The 19,190-nt window shown below is 42.3% G+C and overlaps 1 protein-coding gene across 1 annotated transcript; it reads left to right on the plus strand.

Moving 5' to 3' along the window:
- Window positions 1-1,604: 1,604 nt before the first annotated feature.
- Window positions 1,605-17,924, plus strand: DAPK3 (death associated protein kinase 3). The gene is made up of 8 exons (XM_069962614.1): window positions 1,605-2,104; window positions 3,253-3,613; window positions 7,119-7,248; window positions 11,135-11,183; window positions 12,812-12,838; window positions 15,606-15,758; window positions 16,683-16,728; window positions 17,019-17,924. Exons 1-8 carry the CDS (start codon window positions 2,043-2,045, stop codon window positions 17,550-17,552), a joined length of 1,362 nt encoding a protein of 453 aa, XP_069818715.1. The 5' UTR covers window positions 1,605-2,042; the 3' UTR covers window positions 17,553-17,924.
- Window positions 17,925-19,190: the final 1,266 nt, after the last annotated feature.

The following is a 19,190-nucleotide window of genomic DNA, read 5'->3' on the forward strand; positions in this document are numbered from 1 at the left end:
TTTGGATCATGATGTAGGTGTAAATCATGATAAATGAGACGCAGTAAGAGGACACGCCTCTTTCCCAACTTGTCAAACCCCCTGTCCGCCCATTGGGCGAGCGGTCGATGCGGCAGGTATACGCCAGGGAGAAGGGGCTCTTCCACTGCCGGAGTGACATGTCACTTCTTAGAGTGAAGAGCAGCGGGAGCGGAGGAGCATGTGTAATGGCCCAGAACAGTATTTATTGTAAGGCGCCTGGAGATGTATTGTTGCTATTGGCAACCCTAGACTGCCTGTATTGGGGCCTATGTATTTGCTGCTCTTCCTTAGCTCTCTTGTAGTGATATTACTTTCTCTTTTATATTTATTTAATATGTTGATATGTATTAATCTCTAATGAGACAAGTGTTGAGCTTGATCAGTGCTCCTCCCCTGCAACCTATCACACTCTAGTGATTGGCCAGGGGAAGTTAGCTCCGCCCACCTCCTACCCAGTGGTGCTGTACGGTCTCCTCAGTGGCAGTTAGAGCTCTGGCTCCGCCAGAGATGGATCTAGCCTCCCTACGTTACCTCAGTAATCCTGTCAGACTCCATTTTCAACCCCCTAACCTGTTTCCAGTCAGCCATAAGGACTAATATGTGTCTTCTAAGTTTCAGCAGGACATCCTCTGTATTTATTAGTGCCTGCTGTAGGATTGGTGAGATGTTTGAGGGTCCCCCGCTCACTGTCCACATTTTCCTGGCTTCCAAGTCAGTGTGTCCATGCGTCTTCCTCCTACATGATAGTGAGTGTCGACAGAGTCAATTCTTCTATGTTTATGCGTCTTCCTCCTGCAAGTCAGTGAGTGTTGGCAGCGTCAAGTCTCTTCAGTAACTCAAGTTACTCGTATCCTTATAAAGGCGGAACAGGCCTGTCTCTTTGAAGTCCTATTTATCCACCAAGTCTAAGCTATAGTAACCAAGGTCACCCTCCCCCTGAAGCAAAGGACTCTGATCAAGCCAACAGTTTGCCGTCATCAGATGCCCCTGTATTGTATTGTATATAGTTATCCTTCAAGTAAAGTCTTGATATACCGCTATTGTGTGAAGACTTTTATTAAAAATTATATGTCCCTGCGTGTATGCTGAAGAAGACAAGGGCCCCAGCACCCTCGGACCCCACCGTGACAGGAAGGTTTCAGAAGGTGAGCCCTAAGGTTGCACTACACCACCCAGCAACACAATACCCTCAGCATATTACAATAATACCACCAAAGTGACATTATAATTCTTCTTGGCGTCACGCGTTAGGACATGATACATGTGCCCTCTTATAGATGGGCAATGACACACTGAGACAGGCGGGATTCCGTGGCTGAAAGTTCTGCGACGGAATTCCGTCTAATTTACTCAGTGTGAACATACCCTTATGTAGCAGAGTATATCCTTTATTTTTGGGAAAGCATTTAGTGGGCTGGGTAACATAATGGGTTAGGGCCCTTTCATACTCACTCCCCGCACTGAACCACTAGCTATGCCCCTGCAGTAAGGATGGGGGCGTGGTGTGAGTATGGGGGCGTGGTGTGACACATTGCCGATAATGTGCTCTTGCGGAGCAATGTACTACGCACAGAGGCCACGTCACGTCTTATGTCTGTCATTTTCATCTAGATAGATCCGTTGCTTTAGTATTTCCAGTGGGATCAGTACTGGGCGCGGAGTAAGCCACATATAAATATGCATCCAGCCTCCCCACATACGGCTTCAGCGAGCAGCCATTCTCTTCCCCTTGAACTTGAAATACACTTCCTCCTTCCAGGCTTGTCCTGTATCACTCTGTGCCGGCATTGATGCCATCACCCTCCCCAGCAGAAGGTCTTCTGGTTGACGACTTCCAGGCCCACCAACCGCCTGAGGCGAAGCGCGGGAGGGGGCGGGGCCTGTGAGCGCCAACCAAGACGTCAGCACTCTGGCATCCCGAGCATTACGAGTCCGGAAATACCGGGTGGGACGGAGCGACCGAGGATCCCGGCAACCCGACAGCTCATAGGCAAAGACAAACGACACCGAGCCCGGGCATCATGAGCGGTTTCCGGCAGCAGAATGTGGAGGATTTCTATGAGATGGGAGAAGAGCTGGGGAGGTGAGAGCTGAGTACACTTCCGTCCTGTCTTATGTCCCCATCAATGGATTCTGCTCCGCCAGGCTGAGAGCCATAAATACACCAGGGTGCTGTCACGGTATGAGCTTAGTTAAAGGGATGTTCCACATTATGCCAGAACTAAAGTAATTAAAAATTGCCAAAATAATCCCCCCCTTCCCCCCCCCCCCCAAAAAAAAAAAAAACAACAAACAAAACTAGAAACCTATTTGCAACAAAGAGGATGTAGTAGGCAAATCTTCATGGTACAGTTTGTTCTCCTAAGGCCCCTAGATGGAACATTCCTTTAATTACATATGTCCTCCACTTTGTGTCCAAGCAATTAGATGCAGGATGCTGTCCATATACTGTATGTGCTGCTAGCAGCTCCAGCCTGTGTATTCAGCCTATGAGAGGATGTAGGTAGGTTTGCTGAGCAGCCACATCCAGGCAGGAGTCGTGTATGCAGCTCTAAGAAGGACATCTAACTGCATTATGCAACATTTCATAATCGAAACATTTTGATATGTTTTTCTAGTATGAAGCTGCGCCATGGTATCTGGTTGTAGCTTTTCTTAGGGCGGTCTGAGGCGGCCCGATCCACGGCTGTACACCAGCCCACGTAGGCTCTCATTTCCTGATTAATCGTGCTGGCACATACTGTTTAGATAGAGATCGGCAGCCGATAGCAATGAATTTACTACCTGCACAAAAGATCAAATCGTCTGACGAGGAACTCTCATTACCAATCATCGTCCTCTGTAACGCTATGTTTAAAATGTGTTTTTTTTTGGACGGCAGTCATTTAACGCCCACAAAAAAGTCAGCCGCAAATGATGACCATGCCTTTTTGTGTTAAATGACAGTTGTCCAAAAAATAGCTGTCATTTGGACGTTGTGTAAACAGTATAAAAGATGTTTTTACTTAAACCCATATAAGCCGTATTAAATAAGAAGCCACTGAAGCCAATGAATTGAGTGAGACCCACTGTGATCTATAACTTGTGATATGCCTGATGACATGTCAAGTTGTTCTCTAACTCTTGCAATCCTATGTATTCTAATACTCCCCTATGGCAGTAGGATGTTTTTCCAAACTATAATTACCTTTGTATATTGCTATGTGAATTAGTTGTTTCTTTTTATTTCAGTGGTCAGTTTGCAATTGTAAGGAAGTGTCGAGAACGCAGGACAGGCTTAGAATACGCTGCCAAGTTTATAAAGAAGCGGCGCTTGTCATCTAGTCGCCGAGGAGTGAGCCGTGAGGAGATTGAGAGGGAGGTGGACATCTTAAGAGAAATTCAACACCCCAACATAATCACCCTTCATGATGTGTTTGAGAATCGTACAGATGTTGTACTTATTTTAGAACTAGTGTCTGGAGGAGAATTATTTGACTTCCTAGCGCAAAAGGAGAGTCTGACTGAGGAAGAGGCCACCATGTTCCTTAAACAGATCCTGGATGGAGTCCACTACCTACACCACAAAAGCATTGCACATTTTGATCTCAAGGTATTCTATGTCCTATAATGTTTGATTCATACCAGTAATTGTGACATAGTTTATGTCCCGCTAAGGCTTTGCTCACATTAGCGTCTTGGCCACAACTACTATGGCGGATCCCTTGTCTAGTTGATACAAAGAAGATAATAATTGGGTTGCAGTATTGCAGTATTATATCGGGAAAAATAATGTGGCAGACCACGCTATTCTTGATGCCAAAAATACCAGCAACCCTGACTGATGACTGTGTACAGCAGCAGCAAAAAAAAAAAAAAAAAAAAAAAGTCTTTATGGGAACCAGTCATGTCTAAAGTCACTGTATTAAAGCAATTGTACCACTTGAATGATTAAAAAAAAAATTGTCATACTACCTTGCCCAGTGGCGTGGGTTCTCACCGTCTGCGGCAGTTTCTAATATGCAAATTGGGCCACTCTATGCACTGAAGGTGTGCTCTCTGCCCCCAGTGTATTGATATCCCCTCTCCTCCCTTATGCGCCACTGTCAGAATGAAGACTGTGTGACAGAGGAGAGGGAATATCGGTATACTGGAGGCCCACATATCAGCAACCGGCACAGACAGCGAGAACTGGGCAGCATTTTAAAAAATGGACTGAACCACCGGAATGTACATGCTGGCATCGACAAGTTAATTTGTAATTTTTTTTTTAATCATCTAAGTGATACATTTGCTTTAAACATTGCAAATACATGATTGCACAGACTGCCCATACATATAACTATTCCCTCTGTCCCTGCCCGCTGTGCCCCAAAAACAAACTTTGATAATCTCCTGCGCTGTATTTAAATTAGGGTGAAATAGTAATTTGGGCGGTCCATCTGTTCAAACTAGTCAGAGTTGTTGGGCTTGGCCAGCGCTGTAATCACACTTCTATGGGAGTGATTACAGCACTGTATACTTGCTGCGTCAAAGGGAGGCGGGCCTGGTTGCCTGTAACCGATCCCATGTCTGTATCTTCTGACATGCGCAGTTTAGCAGTGATAGGATGACGCTGTACTGTGCATGCCTGCCGGAATACAGAATATGAACTGTAGTGTATACTTGCTGCAGCAGAAAAAGGCAGGCCTGGCCTCTCATAACCACTTTCATGTTTGTATTCCGCTCTACGGCGTATGTCAGAAGATACACAGACATGAGATCAGTTATGAGCAGCCAGGCCAATCTCCTTCTGACACAACAAGTATACAGTGCTGTTATCATCCCCATAGAGGCATAATAACAGCGCTGGAAAAGCCCAACGACTGTGATTAGTTTGAACAGACAGATCACCCAAATGACTAGTTCACCCTAATTTACATACGGCGCTGGAGATTCCCAAAGTACAGAATGGGCCATAAGTATGAATACACCTTAATGAAATGGAAGTGGTTGCTGATAACAACTTACTGTTTGTGGCATATTAGTACATGGAAGGGGGAAAACATTTGAGGCCGGGTGACGGCCATGGCGGCCGTCTCCAGAGCCGCCGTTTTTAATTCAACGTAACTTTTTTCAATGGGACGGGAGTCATGTCACTTATCCAACACATAGAGAATTGCAAAAGAAAAACAATGGTGTGCTCATTATTCATTATCGAGTTATTGACATGTTTCTTATTGCTACAGTGATTGATATGTAGCAGAGATTAACCTCTGAGGCACCTTATACAAGGGATACAGGAGGCCTGTGGTAGCATTTTTTCTGTGGTATTGCTCCCAGTGTCACGAGTGGGAAAAGAGAATCACGTTGACAGTTCAACACAATGGGCAGCACTTTGAGCCAGGGCTGTGGAGTCGGAGTCGTGGAGTCGGAGCTAGTTTTGGCTGGAGTCGGAAAAAATGTATCGAATCCAGCTTTAAAAAAAAAATATCTTAGAACAATTTAGAATTGAGTTATGATATGAATTTTATAAGTTTTGCTCATCAATGGCTGCAGTAGGCTGTGTGTGTGCTATGGCTACAGCAGGCTATGTGTGTGTGCTATGGCTGCAGCAGGCTGTGTATGTGTGCTATGGCTGCAGCAGGCTGTGTGCATGTGTGCTATGGCTGCAGCAGGCTGTATGCGTGCTATGGCTGCAGCAGGCTGTATGCGTGCTATGGCTGCAGCAGGCTGTGTATGTGTGCTATGGCTGCAGCAGGCTGTGTGCATGTGTGCTATGGCTGCAGCAGGTTGTGTGTGTATGCTATGGCTTCAGCAGGTTGTGTGTATGTGTGTGTGTGCGCGCTATGGCGTGCCCCCACACCCACAGTGACCCCTCTATATCACTATGTGTGACCCCTCTATATCACTATGTGTGACCTCTATATTACAGGTATCTGGCATTGTTAGCAGTGTTTCTGTGTGTATGGTGAATATTTAGTTAGAAAATAAAAGACCACCTGCTCCTTTTAGTCTAGTAGTGAGTTGTTCAGGACATGGAGGCTGGAGACTGGCTGCATCCACTGCCCACACAGGAGAAGCTGCTTTATATCTTTCCTTATTCCCTCAGAAATTGTAGGACATTAGGGAGAAGCTGCTGAGCCAGTGTGATAAATAACTCCTCTGGTATATGACTGGCCATTTATGAAGGAGCAGGAGTTGAGTCGGGAGTCTGAGTCGGTCCTGATAAAAGTCAGGAGTCGGAGCTGTGGCTTACCGACTCCACGGCCCTGCTTTGAGCACCTCATTTAGTGGGTTACTGTCATTGCTACATGTCAATAACTCGATAATGACTAAAGCTTCGTTAAATTTGAGCACACCATTGTATTTCTTGTGTAATCCTCTGTGTTTGATGTGTCACATGACCGCATTCCCATTTAAAAAAAAAAAAAAAAAGTAAACTTGGCGGCTTTGCAGATAGGCCACCATGGGCATCAGCCGGCCTCAAATGTTTTAACCTTGTCATGTACTAATATGCCACAAACGTTATCAGCAAACACTTCTATTTTATGAGGGTGTATCCCTACTTATGGCCCACCCTGTACATTTTTGGGGCACAACGGGCAGCGACAGAGAATGTATATGTATGAGCAGTCTGTGCAGTCATGTATTTGCAATGTTTAATACCTTACCCTACAGCGATTTTAGACGTATATGGTTCCCTTTGAACTTGTGTGTGGTTAAAAACTTTTGTGTCAAAAACTAGAAAAATAATTCTGAAAAAAGATGAAAAAATGTAAGCTTTGGAGACTACAGTACTGGCCTCTTTATCAGATATGGTTCTATAATACTTTCAAAACTATAATGTAGTTATGTTTAAAAAGGCTATCATGGAATAGGAACGGCACAACTACTTTCTTGCAAAAACAGCACCACAACTGTCCCCAGGTTGTGCGTGGTATTGCAGCTCAGCTCCTTTCACTTTAATGGAACTGAGCTTAAAAAGCACACCCAAACTGAGGAAAGTGCTTTTTTTCTGGAATAAAGCAGACTATGCCTGGGTAACCTTTTGAAGACTCCTAGAACTCATATTTTAGGATGGCTTGCATCTGAAAGAAGGCATTTTATTAATAGTTCAATTTCTCTTTATTCCTCAGCCAGAAAATATCATGTTGCTGGATCAAAGTAGCCCAAACCCTCGAATAAAACTTATAGATTTTGGAATTGCCCACAAAATACAAGCTGGGAATGAGTTCAAGAATATATTTGGAACACCTGAATTTGTCGGTAAGTTGCAAGGTCAGACTAGGGGTACGATAGCTATATACCACTACCCGATAAATTTTACATAATTTATGTGAGAAAAGTTTTCGGTACAGTTAAAGACCCTTTGTTATAGTAAAGGTAAACAGTTGTCCTGCTGCTTTTAATTGGTGGATCTATTTCCTAGATATGACACTGGTTCCCATCTCTGCTGCTGTCAAAATGACAAGCCAGTTCACACAGCGCTTGTTATGTGGACTGAAAGTCACTTTGTCAATATGAGTGAATCTTCAACGCACATTAGGAGACCTTTTACATTTCAATATTTTGTTCTAGCATGATCATTTATATCCATAGTACAATAAGTTGATAAATACTTTTGTGTCATAAAGGACGAAAGTAGTGTAGGAATGATACCATTCTTGGCTAACCAAAAATAAATCTATATCTTTGTACATTTTGGGTAAGATAGAAACACTCCTAGTTTTGACTTACAAACACTAATGCTAAATACTGGTTAAAATACTGTGAAAATATTACACGGCGCAATATCACTGATAAACGGGTGCCAAGCTGCTAGAGTGGAACTAGCTTAAAGAGCCTGTTACATGGCTAGATTATTGTGCAGCAAGTGGTAAGATAAAAAAAATCTATACTTTATCACGTTACCCGGTTTCCTCCAGTCTTGTCTGTGGAGGTCTCCGCAAATGCAGCTTTCACTTCTGGTCCAGTCTCTGAAGTAACAGGCCAGTCACTGGCCACGGTACTGTCCGTCTCGGACAGTGCTTGGCTGAGCGGCCTGTTACATCAAATTCGGGACCAGAAGTGAAAACTGTTACAGCAGAGTCCAGTAAATCCCACAGACAAGGCTAAGGGACACCGGGCGAGCCTGGACAAGTAAGAAATAATTTTATAATTTTATACATATAGTCATCCGCAGTTGGCCGTGCTACCTATTACATGTACAGATGTACGGTCGTTGGCCAATGTTTTTTAAATTTGCCAAAAGACATTGATCAGCCAAAGAGCCGATCATCGGCTGATCGATGTCTTTTGGCAAGTTTAAAAAAGCGATAACTGCCTGATTCGACCAATTATCGCTCTGTGTAATAGGGCCCTTACATTAGAAAAAACACAAAATGGCACAGCCCCGTCCTGTGTGCAGTATTATAATTCACCCACATTCATTTTAATGCAATGGAGCTGCAAAACTACACCAAAACTGAGGACAGAAGAGGTGCTTTGTCTGGGAGAAAGCCTGGACAACAACTGTTACAGGTCACAGAAGCTGGTCACCCTCTTATCAGCATATTTTCAGAGCATTGACTGAAACCGGTAAGGTTCTTTGGCATTTCTTTTAACTCCAAGTACCTCATACAGGCCCCATATGGCTTCAATATGTATATTCTGTGCAGATAGGAACCTCCCTCTAGGCCTGCCTCCCTCTGCTGTAGCAAGTATACAGCGCTGCTTCTGTATTTTGGCACGCATGCGCAGTACAGCATAGTCCTATTGCACGTACTGTGCATGTCAGAAAATATAAAGACATGGGATCGGTGCTCAACAGAGAAATACAACATCTTCATTTAGCTGTTGGTGCCACCTAGCAGCAACTTTTTCGTTTTTTTGAGTAATTTAAGAGGATTGTTTGGTTTTATTTTTTTTCATGTATTACAACAGCTTTTCTGCTTAGAAATATGTACCAATTTCTCCATATCTGTTGTGACTTCTCTGCAGCAGATGCAAAACAGGAGTCCATGGAGCCTCGGTTGCGAGTCTCAAAACACGGGATAGCCAGATATCTCTAGCCTGTTGCCACGGGGTGCCTCGTGGCCCCCTCCCGTGGCAACAGGCTAGAGATATCTGGCTATCCCGTGTTTTGAGACTCGCAACCGAGGCTCCATGGACTCCTGTTTTGCATATTTAAATTTTTGGGGGCATCAGTGGAGACTCTTGATTGAGTACTTCATTGGAATTTTTTTCACTGTTCTCCTTGAGTTCAGTGATAACTGTGTTTTGTTGTCTGCAGCAGAGCATTACAGCTGCAGATCCATATCATTTTCACAGCAAAATCTGCAACACTGCAGGTTTATTTCTAACTTAATTTACCTATTGATGTCAATGAGGAAAATCAACAATAAAATTGCCGCATACCCACAACATAAATTCTCTTGCTGTCGTGTTTGTTGTCTCTCAGGTGGAGCCCACTAGGTACTTTTTTTCTCTCTTTCCTTTTTGCTCCTTTTTCTCGTTTTTTTTCTCCTTGTATGTTCTGTTTTTATGTTTATAATGTGCCCTTTAAAAAAAAAAAAAATATGGTAGCCTTATACCATGTAATGTTGTATCCTTTTTGCATGAGGTCAATAAAAACCTGACTACATCTAAATTGTCTTTCTTTGATTGTAAAATCTGTGCAGTAGTCATCTGGCCGCTGGGCTTTTTTATGGTAGCCACTCCCCTATGCAGTTCAGTGATATAATCATGTCCAACTGGGTGTGAGGGGCGGTATTCAAAATCCAGTGAAGCTGAGACGTCATCATGCCGCCTACAGCACAGAATGGGAATTGGCGTGCTGCTGTGCGCTACGCCACACCTTTGGATGACGTCACAGTTTCACTGGAGTTTGAATAATGCCCCTCACGCTCACAGGGGCGTGAATACATGGCCGAACTGCCTAGGGAAGTGGCTACCTTCAAAAAGCCAAGCGCCCAGATGACTACTTGGGGGTCATTAACGTATGGCGCATCAGTTTGTAAAAGTATGTTTATAAGTTTTTACTTTGCAGGGATAGAGGATATAAGCACATGTAAGGGAAGTGTGCTGAGTGATTTATCAGCACATTTTCCTAGCTTAATAGGCATTTTTAACATGATTTGTTCCCTTTAAGCTCTGATCCACATTGCTGATACTGTAATTTTCCACAGTGTACATGCCAAATGGCTGTACCCTAAAACCGACCTATTTTTAAAATCTGTGGAGGTCCCAAAAATCTCACCAGTCTTTGTCTTATAGTTTGTCATCAGTCATCTACAGTAAAATAGGAAAACGCCTTTAAATGTTGTCACTTTCGTGATTGCTTGAGCCACAAGTCACTGGGGCAGTCTCCATTGACTTCTTCTACCCCACCAGCATTTGTTAGAGCTCTCCTGTTTGGGTCTAGGGAGATATGTATCAATTAACACCACCAAGGATTGTCCTGATGACATTTGATTCAGGCAGCATGAACGTGAACTACAGGTTCCCTTTAAGCTTCATCACTATCATTTTATTTATTTGTTGTAGATGACACAAAACTAGAGATAAGCGAACCTTGAGCATGCTCGAGTCCATCCGAACCTGAGCATTCGGCATAGCGGGGGCTGCTGAAGTTGTATAAAGCTCTAAGGTTGTCTGGAAAACATTAATGCATGGATATGTTTTCCACATAGCCATAGGGCTTTATCCAACTTAAGCAGCCCCCGCTATGCCGAATGCTCGGGTTCGGATGGACTCGAGCATGCTCGAGGTTCGCTTATCTCTAGTTTTGTGTCATCTACAACAAATAAATAAAATTATAGTGATGAAGCTTAAAGGGAACCTATCATTTTCTTTATTTGTTGTAGATGACACAAAACTAGAGATAAGCGAACCTCGAGCATGCTCGAGTCCATCCGAACCCGAGCATTCGGCATAGCGGGGGCTGCTGAAGTTGGATAAAGCTCTAAGGCTATGTGGAAAACGTATCCATGCATTAATATTTTCCAGACAACCTTAGAGCTTTATCCAACTTCAGCAGCCCCCGCTATGCCGAATGCTCGGGTTCGGATGGACTCGAGCATGCTCGAGGTTCGCTCATCTCTACACAAAACCCTTTTTAACAATGTTCATCCTTTTTTGTGTGTAATATCTGATCTGTAATCTTGTTTCACAGCTCCTGAGATTGTCAACTATGAACCTTTAGGATTGGAGGCTGATATGTGGTGAGAGATGATTTTAACATTAAATGATTAACAGTGTGGATTGACCATCAAAGCCTTATGGTGGCTTTAGACGGAACGATTTATCGTTCGAATTTGCACGATAACGATCAAATTTGAATGATAATCGTACGTGTAAACGCAGCGAACGATCAAGCGATGAGCAAGAAATCGTTCATTTTGATCTTTCAACCTGTTCTCAAATAGTCATTGATCGTTCGCAAAAAATTCCCAGAACGTTCCGTGTAAGCATTCTTTTAATGATTTCACCTATGTATGAGATAGGCTTAAGCGATCGCAAAATGATCGCATAACGATTTTTCTGTACGATGTATTGTTCCGTCTAAACGCTGATCGTTATAAAAAAAACATAGTTCATTCAAAATCGTTAATCGTGCGATCGGGCGAATTATTGTTCCGTGTAAAACCACCATTATTGCAGGACTTTACAAACAATGATAAGCAAAAATTAGGTGGCTGCCTTACAGGTGCAAGAGTCCTACCCTCTGTGCCATGGTTTAAAGTGAATGTACCAGTTCAGTCCACATATTAAAGGGGTTTTCTGATTTAACCTTACTTGTCTCCTATCCAAAGGATAGGAGACAAGAATGAGATTGTGGGGGGTCCAAGCTCTGTGCTCCCCATCGGCATGGGACCCACAGCTCTATTTGTTCTTTATGGAGCCATCAGAAAGAGGTGGAAAACAGCTAGAAAGATATTAAAAGGGGAAGGTAAAAAGAAGTGAAGTAAATAATTGTAAATGGCCTGGGCTTGCTAGGGCAACGAGAGTTTTTATGTATATGTCCATGGAAGGGGTGACATAAAAAAAACTCACCTCCCTGTTTTCCATGCCACTTTGTGTACTGCAATATAAGCAGAGTCATGCTATTACAAATGGCTTATGATTTCCTTAGTCAGTGTCTGCATAAACTTTAGAATGTAGTTGGCCATACCCGCCACTCACAGCTAATTCAGCCGTCAATCTAAGGTGTATGGGCCTTTTTTCGAACAACCACTGACAGATTATGTTGGTGACACCTTTGTTCAGGTAGAGATAAGCTGCAGTAAACCGCTCTATCACCAGACAACCTTAGAGCTTTATCTATCTTCAGCAGCCACCGCTAATCAAATGCCGAACGACCAGGTTCGGATGGACTTAAGCATGCTGGAGGTTCGCTCATCTCTAATTATTACTTGTTCCTGCCAATCATCCTTCTAAGACTAAATAACCAGGCCATATGTATGTGTGTCAATATATCACTACTTACCTGTCTGTTTACATGTGGTGTTTTGTTTAGTGTAGGGACAGCCCCCTGCACGTGGAACTGTGAGGATGCACATATCAGGGGTGTTCCTAAAATTAAGCTTAGGCAGGAACTTTGTAGATATTTGTACTTATGTGTAAATAAGTTTGTTTGTTTTGTATGTTCATCACCTATCTTCATCACCAATAATAAAACTCTTCAGCACTAAATGAAGAAGGGTTTCTTCTTTTTTTTAATGCTACTTATGATATTGTTCACTGTAAACCCATACTGATATTAATAATCTTGGACATTGTCTGACCAAACTTTAGTTGTCTGTTTGAGGGATAACAAACTGACTTAATATATTTGAATATGTTTACACAGGAGCATCGGAGTGATCACCTACATCCTGTAAGTATACTTAAACAAATGAGTGTCCAGTCTTGATATATTTAATTTAAAGTGTACCTGTCCTTCCAAAAATTATTAAAAAACCTTTATGATTTTGTTAAAGGGGTAGTGCGGCGCTAAACCATTATTCACTAAATAACACACATTACAAAGTTATACAACTTTGTAATGTATGTTATGTTAGTGAATGGCCCCCTTCCCCGTGTTCCCCCCCCACCCACGCTAGACCCGGAAGTGTAGTGCTCTATACTCACCTGATCCGTGTCGACCCCCGTCCACCATCTTCCGACAATGATGTCATCTTCGGGCGGCCGAACCGCTCTGACTGTCCCTAGTGCTGGCCGCCCTCTTCTGTGTCCTCAGCTGCTCAGCCGGGTCTAGCGTGGGTGGGGGGAAAAACGGGGAAGGGGGCCATTCACTAACATAACATACATTACAAAGTTGTATACCGTATTTTTCAGACTATAAGGCGCACTTAAAATGCTATGATTTTCTAAGAAATTGTAAGTGCGCCTTATATATGGACCGGAACAGCTCCGGCCTCCATGGCGCAGATAGGCTGCTGAGCTCACATCTCCCCGCTGCACAGCGCAGCGCTCCCTCACCTGGACTCCCGGCCCATGGCTCCGCAGGCCTGTCCCGCTCTCCCGCTGTCCTGCTCTCCCCCTGTAGCACTGTACCGCTCTCCCGTTGTAGCGCTGTACCGCTCTCCCGCTGTCCCGCTCTCCCTGCTCTCCGCAGCCCGGATACAGGCTCAGGCATAGGCTTCAGGCATAGACTTTCATTCAAAAGCGCCACCTAGTGGATAGATTGTCGTAGAGCAACACTGTACTGTACTGAGGCTACTAACTATGGTGGCCACAATGCTCCATGCAGAATTCTGCCAACGGGACTCGCTGGCAGAATTCTGTCTATCCTGCATGGTGCATTATGGTCACCATAGTTAGGAGCCTCAGTACTGTGACATAGTAAGGAGCTTCAGTAAATACAGTACTGTGATCATCAGGTGACTTACGTTTTTCGTTCGTTCAAACTTATACACTATAATGCGGTGCGCCTTATAGTCTGGTGCGCCTTATAGTCCGGTGCGCCTTATATATGAACCTAGATGGCTTAGCAGGCTAAAATTTGAAGGTGCGCCTTATAGTCCGGTGCGCCTTTATAGTCCGAAAAATACGGTAACTTTGTAATGTGTGTTATTTAGTATATAATTGTTTAGCGCCGCACTACCCCTTTAAATTAAAGGGGTACTCCATTTCTGTTATCAGAGACAGATTTCCCCTAATAACAGGCATTAGACAGCAGGCTATAGAAGGGAGACATATAGTGACCAAGACTTTGACTGTAATTTACAGATGTAACTAGGAATGTGTTAGGAACCCCAAAGATTTATGATAGTTTAACATGCCACACCTATACCTAGTGTTAGAGGTTCTTTATTTGAATATATTGGAAATTGTGGCAGTGCCTTACTGGGTGTGTTATGAATTCGCAGTGTGATTATGACACTAGGTATACAGACTTCATCTCTTCAGTGTAATCCTTCTCATAGTGGAAATCTCTTAGCACTTTCAGAATTGATTGTTCTTTGCTGACAAAAAACTGTTTGGGTTGTATATCCCCCCCCTTCCCGGCCGAATGGAGCAGTACGTTTAAATGATAGTTTTATATTTAATATATTTTTTTTAATTTTATATTTACAGTTTTTATTTTGTCAACTAGGCTTAAAATTGCGCTTAAAATTTGCTGTTCTGTCTGTGATGATAAGTAGAGGGCTTCTGTAAAGTGATCTGTGTAGCATTGCTTTGAAAGGTGACACTAGTAGACAGCAAAGACAATAGCAGCACTGCCCCTCGCACCCTCCCCTGCACTTACCCGCTTGCTGCCGATGCTTGTAATAGCGCCGGCAGCAAGCTGGGAACGAGGAGCAAACGAGCGCTGACAGCGCTCATTTGCTCCTCTATGTTGCCCCGTGTAATATAGGCTTTACAAGTGTGATCTTTTTAAACGACTGGGTTTAGGGATGTTTATTGTGTCCATGGGGTTTACTATAAAGCATGTCACTAAATGCTGTTGGAAACCGCTCCGGTTAGATGACAGTCCCCATGATAAGAGTACTACAGATAAATGATAACCAGAAAATAGAAACAGATTTGGAAAAAAAAATCTTCCAGTATCCGAATTGTAAAAACAAATACAGGGAATATATTGCCTTTAATTGTGTTTTCCAAGCCTTTTTGTCCCACCACATGTAACATCAGGCTTTGAAACACTCAACGTACTGGGTAGTTGAGTTGCCAAAGCTATTATGCAGTGATTAGAGAGAGTTATGCTCTAGCCTAATCAGTGGGACCCACGTATCATTGGATTGGTGCCCCAGCTTACAGCTGTGTGTCTCCACATCCAGTGTTATCAGTAAAAGGGTTAATACTCCTAATACACATCTTTTTATAAGCCTCCTTGGTGTCTTATGAATGTGGTCAATGATGATGACAGCAATTAAGTGTGGCATAATAATTCTGCATTTTTATAGTATTTAGACGACACTAAAATGCAGATTTATTTGCCATTTAGAGTCTGGGGGCAACTAGTAGACCACTTTTTTAAGACACAGTAATTAGTACCACCAGTCACCCAGCATCTGATCCCAGTGTAGGAGAACAAGATAATGAGCAAAGCTAAATTATTGTAAGATTTCACACAAAACTTCTAATGATTTTCAAATTTTATAGTCCGTTTAACTTTTTTTTTTTTTTATTCTACCAAGGTTAAGTGGAGCATCACCCTTTTTGGGAGAGACAAAACAGGAAACTTTGACCAATATTTCCGGTGTTAATTATGATTTTGATGAGGAATATTTTAGTAACACAAGTGAACTTGCTAAGGATTTCATACGAAGACTGCTGGTCAAAGATCCAAAGTAAGTTATTATATTTTACCACTAAAACATTATTCCAGCCATGAACACAAACATGTACTTTTGTGATACCCAAACCTTGCGTTAATGGATATGCTGACTTTATAAAGACTCTTCCTATTTCCCACCCTTGTTTCTTAGCCATGTCTTCCCTGTTCTCTCATTGTTATATCAGTATGTCTTGCTACAATTGTCTTAGGTAGTATATTTAGTTTGGATGTTTTCTCTAGTTCTGTCTCCCCCTATACACATACTTTTTTTGTAAATATATTTTTATTGTTTGAACAAAATTAACAAACTTATCTAGATATACAATTTAAAAGCAGACGGATACATGTCCCTCAACATATATTTGTGAAACAAAAAACAGAGCCAACAAAGTAGTCCTTCCAAGTGCTGACGTCCTAGAGTCTGATTGCCAAGAGGCAAGTTTCCATAGGAGGATCAACTCATGGTAGGGCGCTAGAAAGTCCAAGGCACTGCAACATAAAACCCCCACCAGAACATAGCATCCATTTCTCCAGATAATGACTTTTGATGAGTAAGAATCCCAGCTAAACTTAACCATAACAACGGCAAACATAACTTGCTGTAATTCAGAAGACAACTGACCGCCAATGACTTGTAAGTATTTAAAGCAAACAAAGTGTGTGCCACTGTTAATCTTATCCTGATTAATCGCCATGAGGGATTCCATACAATATAGATGATTCACTTCCGTGACCTATTCCCTAATTAAAGGGGGATCTGTCGCCTTCCAATGTCCTGGAATTAGGGATCTTGCCACTGCCCTCTCATCAAACATTTATGGCATAACCAGTTGATGCGCCATCAATGGTTGTGTTTGAATTAAGCATTCAATGTAGTTTATTTCTTTCTGATATGGTGAGCATAACATGTAACTACGGCATACATTTTATACTTCAGGAAACGGATGACAATCGATGAGAGCTTGGAACATTCATGGATTAAGGTAAGACATTATAAAGCTTCAAGCTTATATGTTGCATCTGCATTTTGGATTCCATTTTTTTAAATTAAAGCCTTGATGCTCTGCTAGATGTGTTGTACGATGGATACCAGTGGCACTGATATACCGGGTTGTCTGACCACTAGTTCAGCTTTTTGACCATAGCGCTATTTATATGAAATCTCCAACGCAAATGTAAACTTAACCTAACTGATTGTAAATAACATTTAATAGTAACGTGTTCTCCTGAAAGGAAAAACCTAATGCTTAAAATTCTGTTGCTCCCTACATAGGCTATCAAGCGCCGCAATGTTCGTCATGAGGACAGTGGAAAGCGGCCTGAGCGCAGAAGATTAAAGACAACACGGCTTAAGGAATATACAATCAAATCACACTCTAGCATGCCTCCTAATAATACATATGTGAACTTTGAAAGATTCAGCCATGTGTTGGAAGAATTAGGAGCAGCAGAAGATGCACTCTGTGAACTACAAAAGAGTCAGACTACATCACGTGAAGACCTTTATGCTTTGCGCTCAATTTATGAAGAAAAGGAAAGCTGGTATCGGGAAGAGCAAGAAGGTGTGGCACGCCAGCTGATAGGGCTTCATCAGGAGCTACAACGTGGAGAAGGCCAACGTCGACAGGTTCAAGAAGATCTTCGGACTACCATGCTAACTGCAAATGGTCTGAAGAGAAAATTTGGCAGATTGGAAAACAGATATGAAGCATTAGCTGCACAGGTTACTGCAGAGATGAGCTTTGTTGAAGAGCTGCTGAAAACCATGGGGTGGCCAGATGCAGAAGATGTCCGTGGGGTATGCTAGGATTAGAAAATTTTGTGCATGCAGCTAGACAAGGGTTTCCTGCTATATATTATCTGCAAATATTTGTTCCCTGACACAGAGGCTGTGGATGTGGTAAGCTAACAGTAGAGAATGAATCAGTACATTACAATCCCACATTCCAATAACATCTTACGGCTGTGAGCTATATATGGAGATAGAAATTCATTGCCCTAGAACTGGTGAGAGGGGAAGATCATCAGTGCCCCAGTGATATTTTAACACTAACACACTTTGCTTTAGATTATATTATTTTACTTGTTTTCACCCTACAAAAATACAACCTACAAAGAATTTCATGTTATTTTGTATGTGCTTATTGGAAACAAATTAAATCCCAGTGTCATATGCGGACATTTTTTTTTCTTTGAAGAATCTTGATAGGCAGTCTAACAAATCCTTAAGAGTATTATGATAGAAATGCATGTTACCTACAATTTTTATTGCCACTACCACTCTTTATAAACTGTGTAACTGGATTTGCATAAGGTTTTGCACAAGGTTAAAGTTAGTCTGTCAGCTGCAATTCACATTCCAAACGGCTAACACTGTTAAGGTCCTTTTACACAAACAGCTAAATCGCTAAAGTGCTCGTTTAGCAAATTTTTTTTCTTTTAAATGATAGACACTTATGGTGCGTTTACACAGAGAGATTTATCGGACAGATTTTTTAAGTCAAACCCAGGAACAGACTATAAACAAAGAACGGGTCATAAAAAAAGACTAAGATTTCTCCTCTTTTCAAATCCACTTCTGGCTTTGGCTTCAAAAATCTGTCAGATAAATCTCTGTGTAAATGCACTATTAGATGAAAATATAAATCTTTACAAAATTACGTAAAACCATACTGATCCTTGCAGATGACTGAACCATGAGTGTTTACACTGAAGGATTTGAGAATGATTAACAAGGATTTTGAGGTCTGCTCAAAAGATATGATCAAGGACATATGAACCATTTCTTGTTCGTCATTTAAATATTTTACACCAGCAGATTATTGCTCAAATTTGAACGACTTAACAGTTTACTGTGCAATAATTGGCCCATGTAATGGTGCCTTTACACAGAGAGATTTATCTGTCAGATTTTTGGAGCCAAAGCCAGGAATGGATTTGGGAAGTGGAGAAATCTTTTCTTTATGACCTGTTCCCTGTCTATAGTCTTTTCCTGTCTGTCGGATAAATCTCTCTGTGTATAGGCACCCTAAAAGGCCCTTTAGGTAACTGTTTAGTCAAGAAGACACTTGGTACATTTCATATACCTGTTTGTGCTTCCATGATGTAAAAAATGCTTTGAAAAGTGTACCATAGAGCACTGATTGGCTGAGCGGGACGTCCAGACACTGGGATCCCCCAAAGAAATGCCAGAGCTTGGAGCAGGTAGAGTATGCTCCGGACAACGGAGGGTTAACAGGGCTGTATGTCTTCCCATAGAAAGGGCAATGGATCCACAGCAGATTTAACTGCGAATTCGCAGTAAGACATCCACTGTGGATCCGGCCTGTGTGTTTGTACCCTTACTCAACCTTAAAATTCTGTGAAGACATCATGTACGTTGATCACATGACACTAACAGCCACTCACTGGTCTTTTCCTGTGTATACAGCATGTGACCACCATA

This window comes from Dendropsophus ebraccatus, chromosome 3, assembly GCF_027789765.1.
Source record: "Dendropsophus ebraccatus isolate aDenEbr1 chromosome 3, aDenEbr1.pat, whole genome shotgun sequence".
Classification (NCBI taxonomy): domain Eukaryota; kingdom Metazoa; phylum Chordata; class Amphibia; order Anura; family Hylidae; genus Dendropsophus; species Dendropsophus ebraccatus.

What these genes read in the sequence shown, in the direction of transcription:
- DAPK3 (XM_069962614.1), top strand. Translation starts at nt 2,043, where the DNA reads ATGAGCGGTTTCCGGCAGCAGAATGTGGAGGATTTCTATGAGATGGGA. An exon ending in TGGAACACCTGAATTTGTCG is followed by an intron (nt 7,249 to 11,134) that starts GTAAGTTGCAAG and finishes CTTGTTTCACAG; the next exon opens with CTCCTGAGATTGTCAACTAT. An exon ending in CTGCTGGTCAAAGATCCAAA is followed by an intron (nt 15,759 to 16,682) that starts GTAAGTTATTAT and finishes TTTATACTTCAG; the next exon opens with GAAACGGATGACAATCGATG.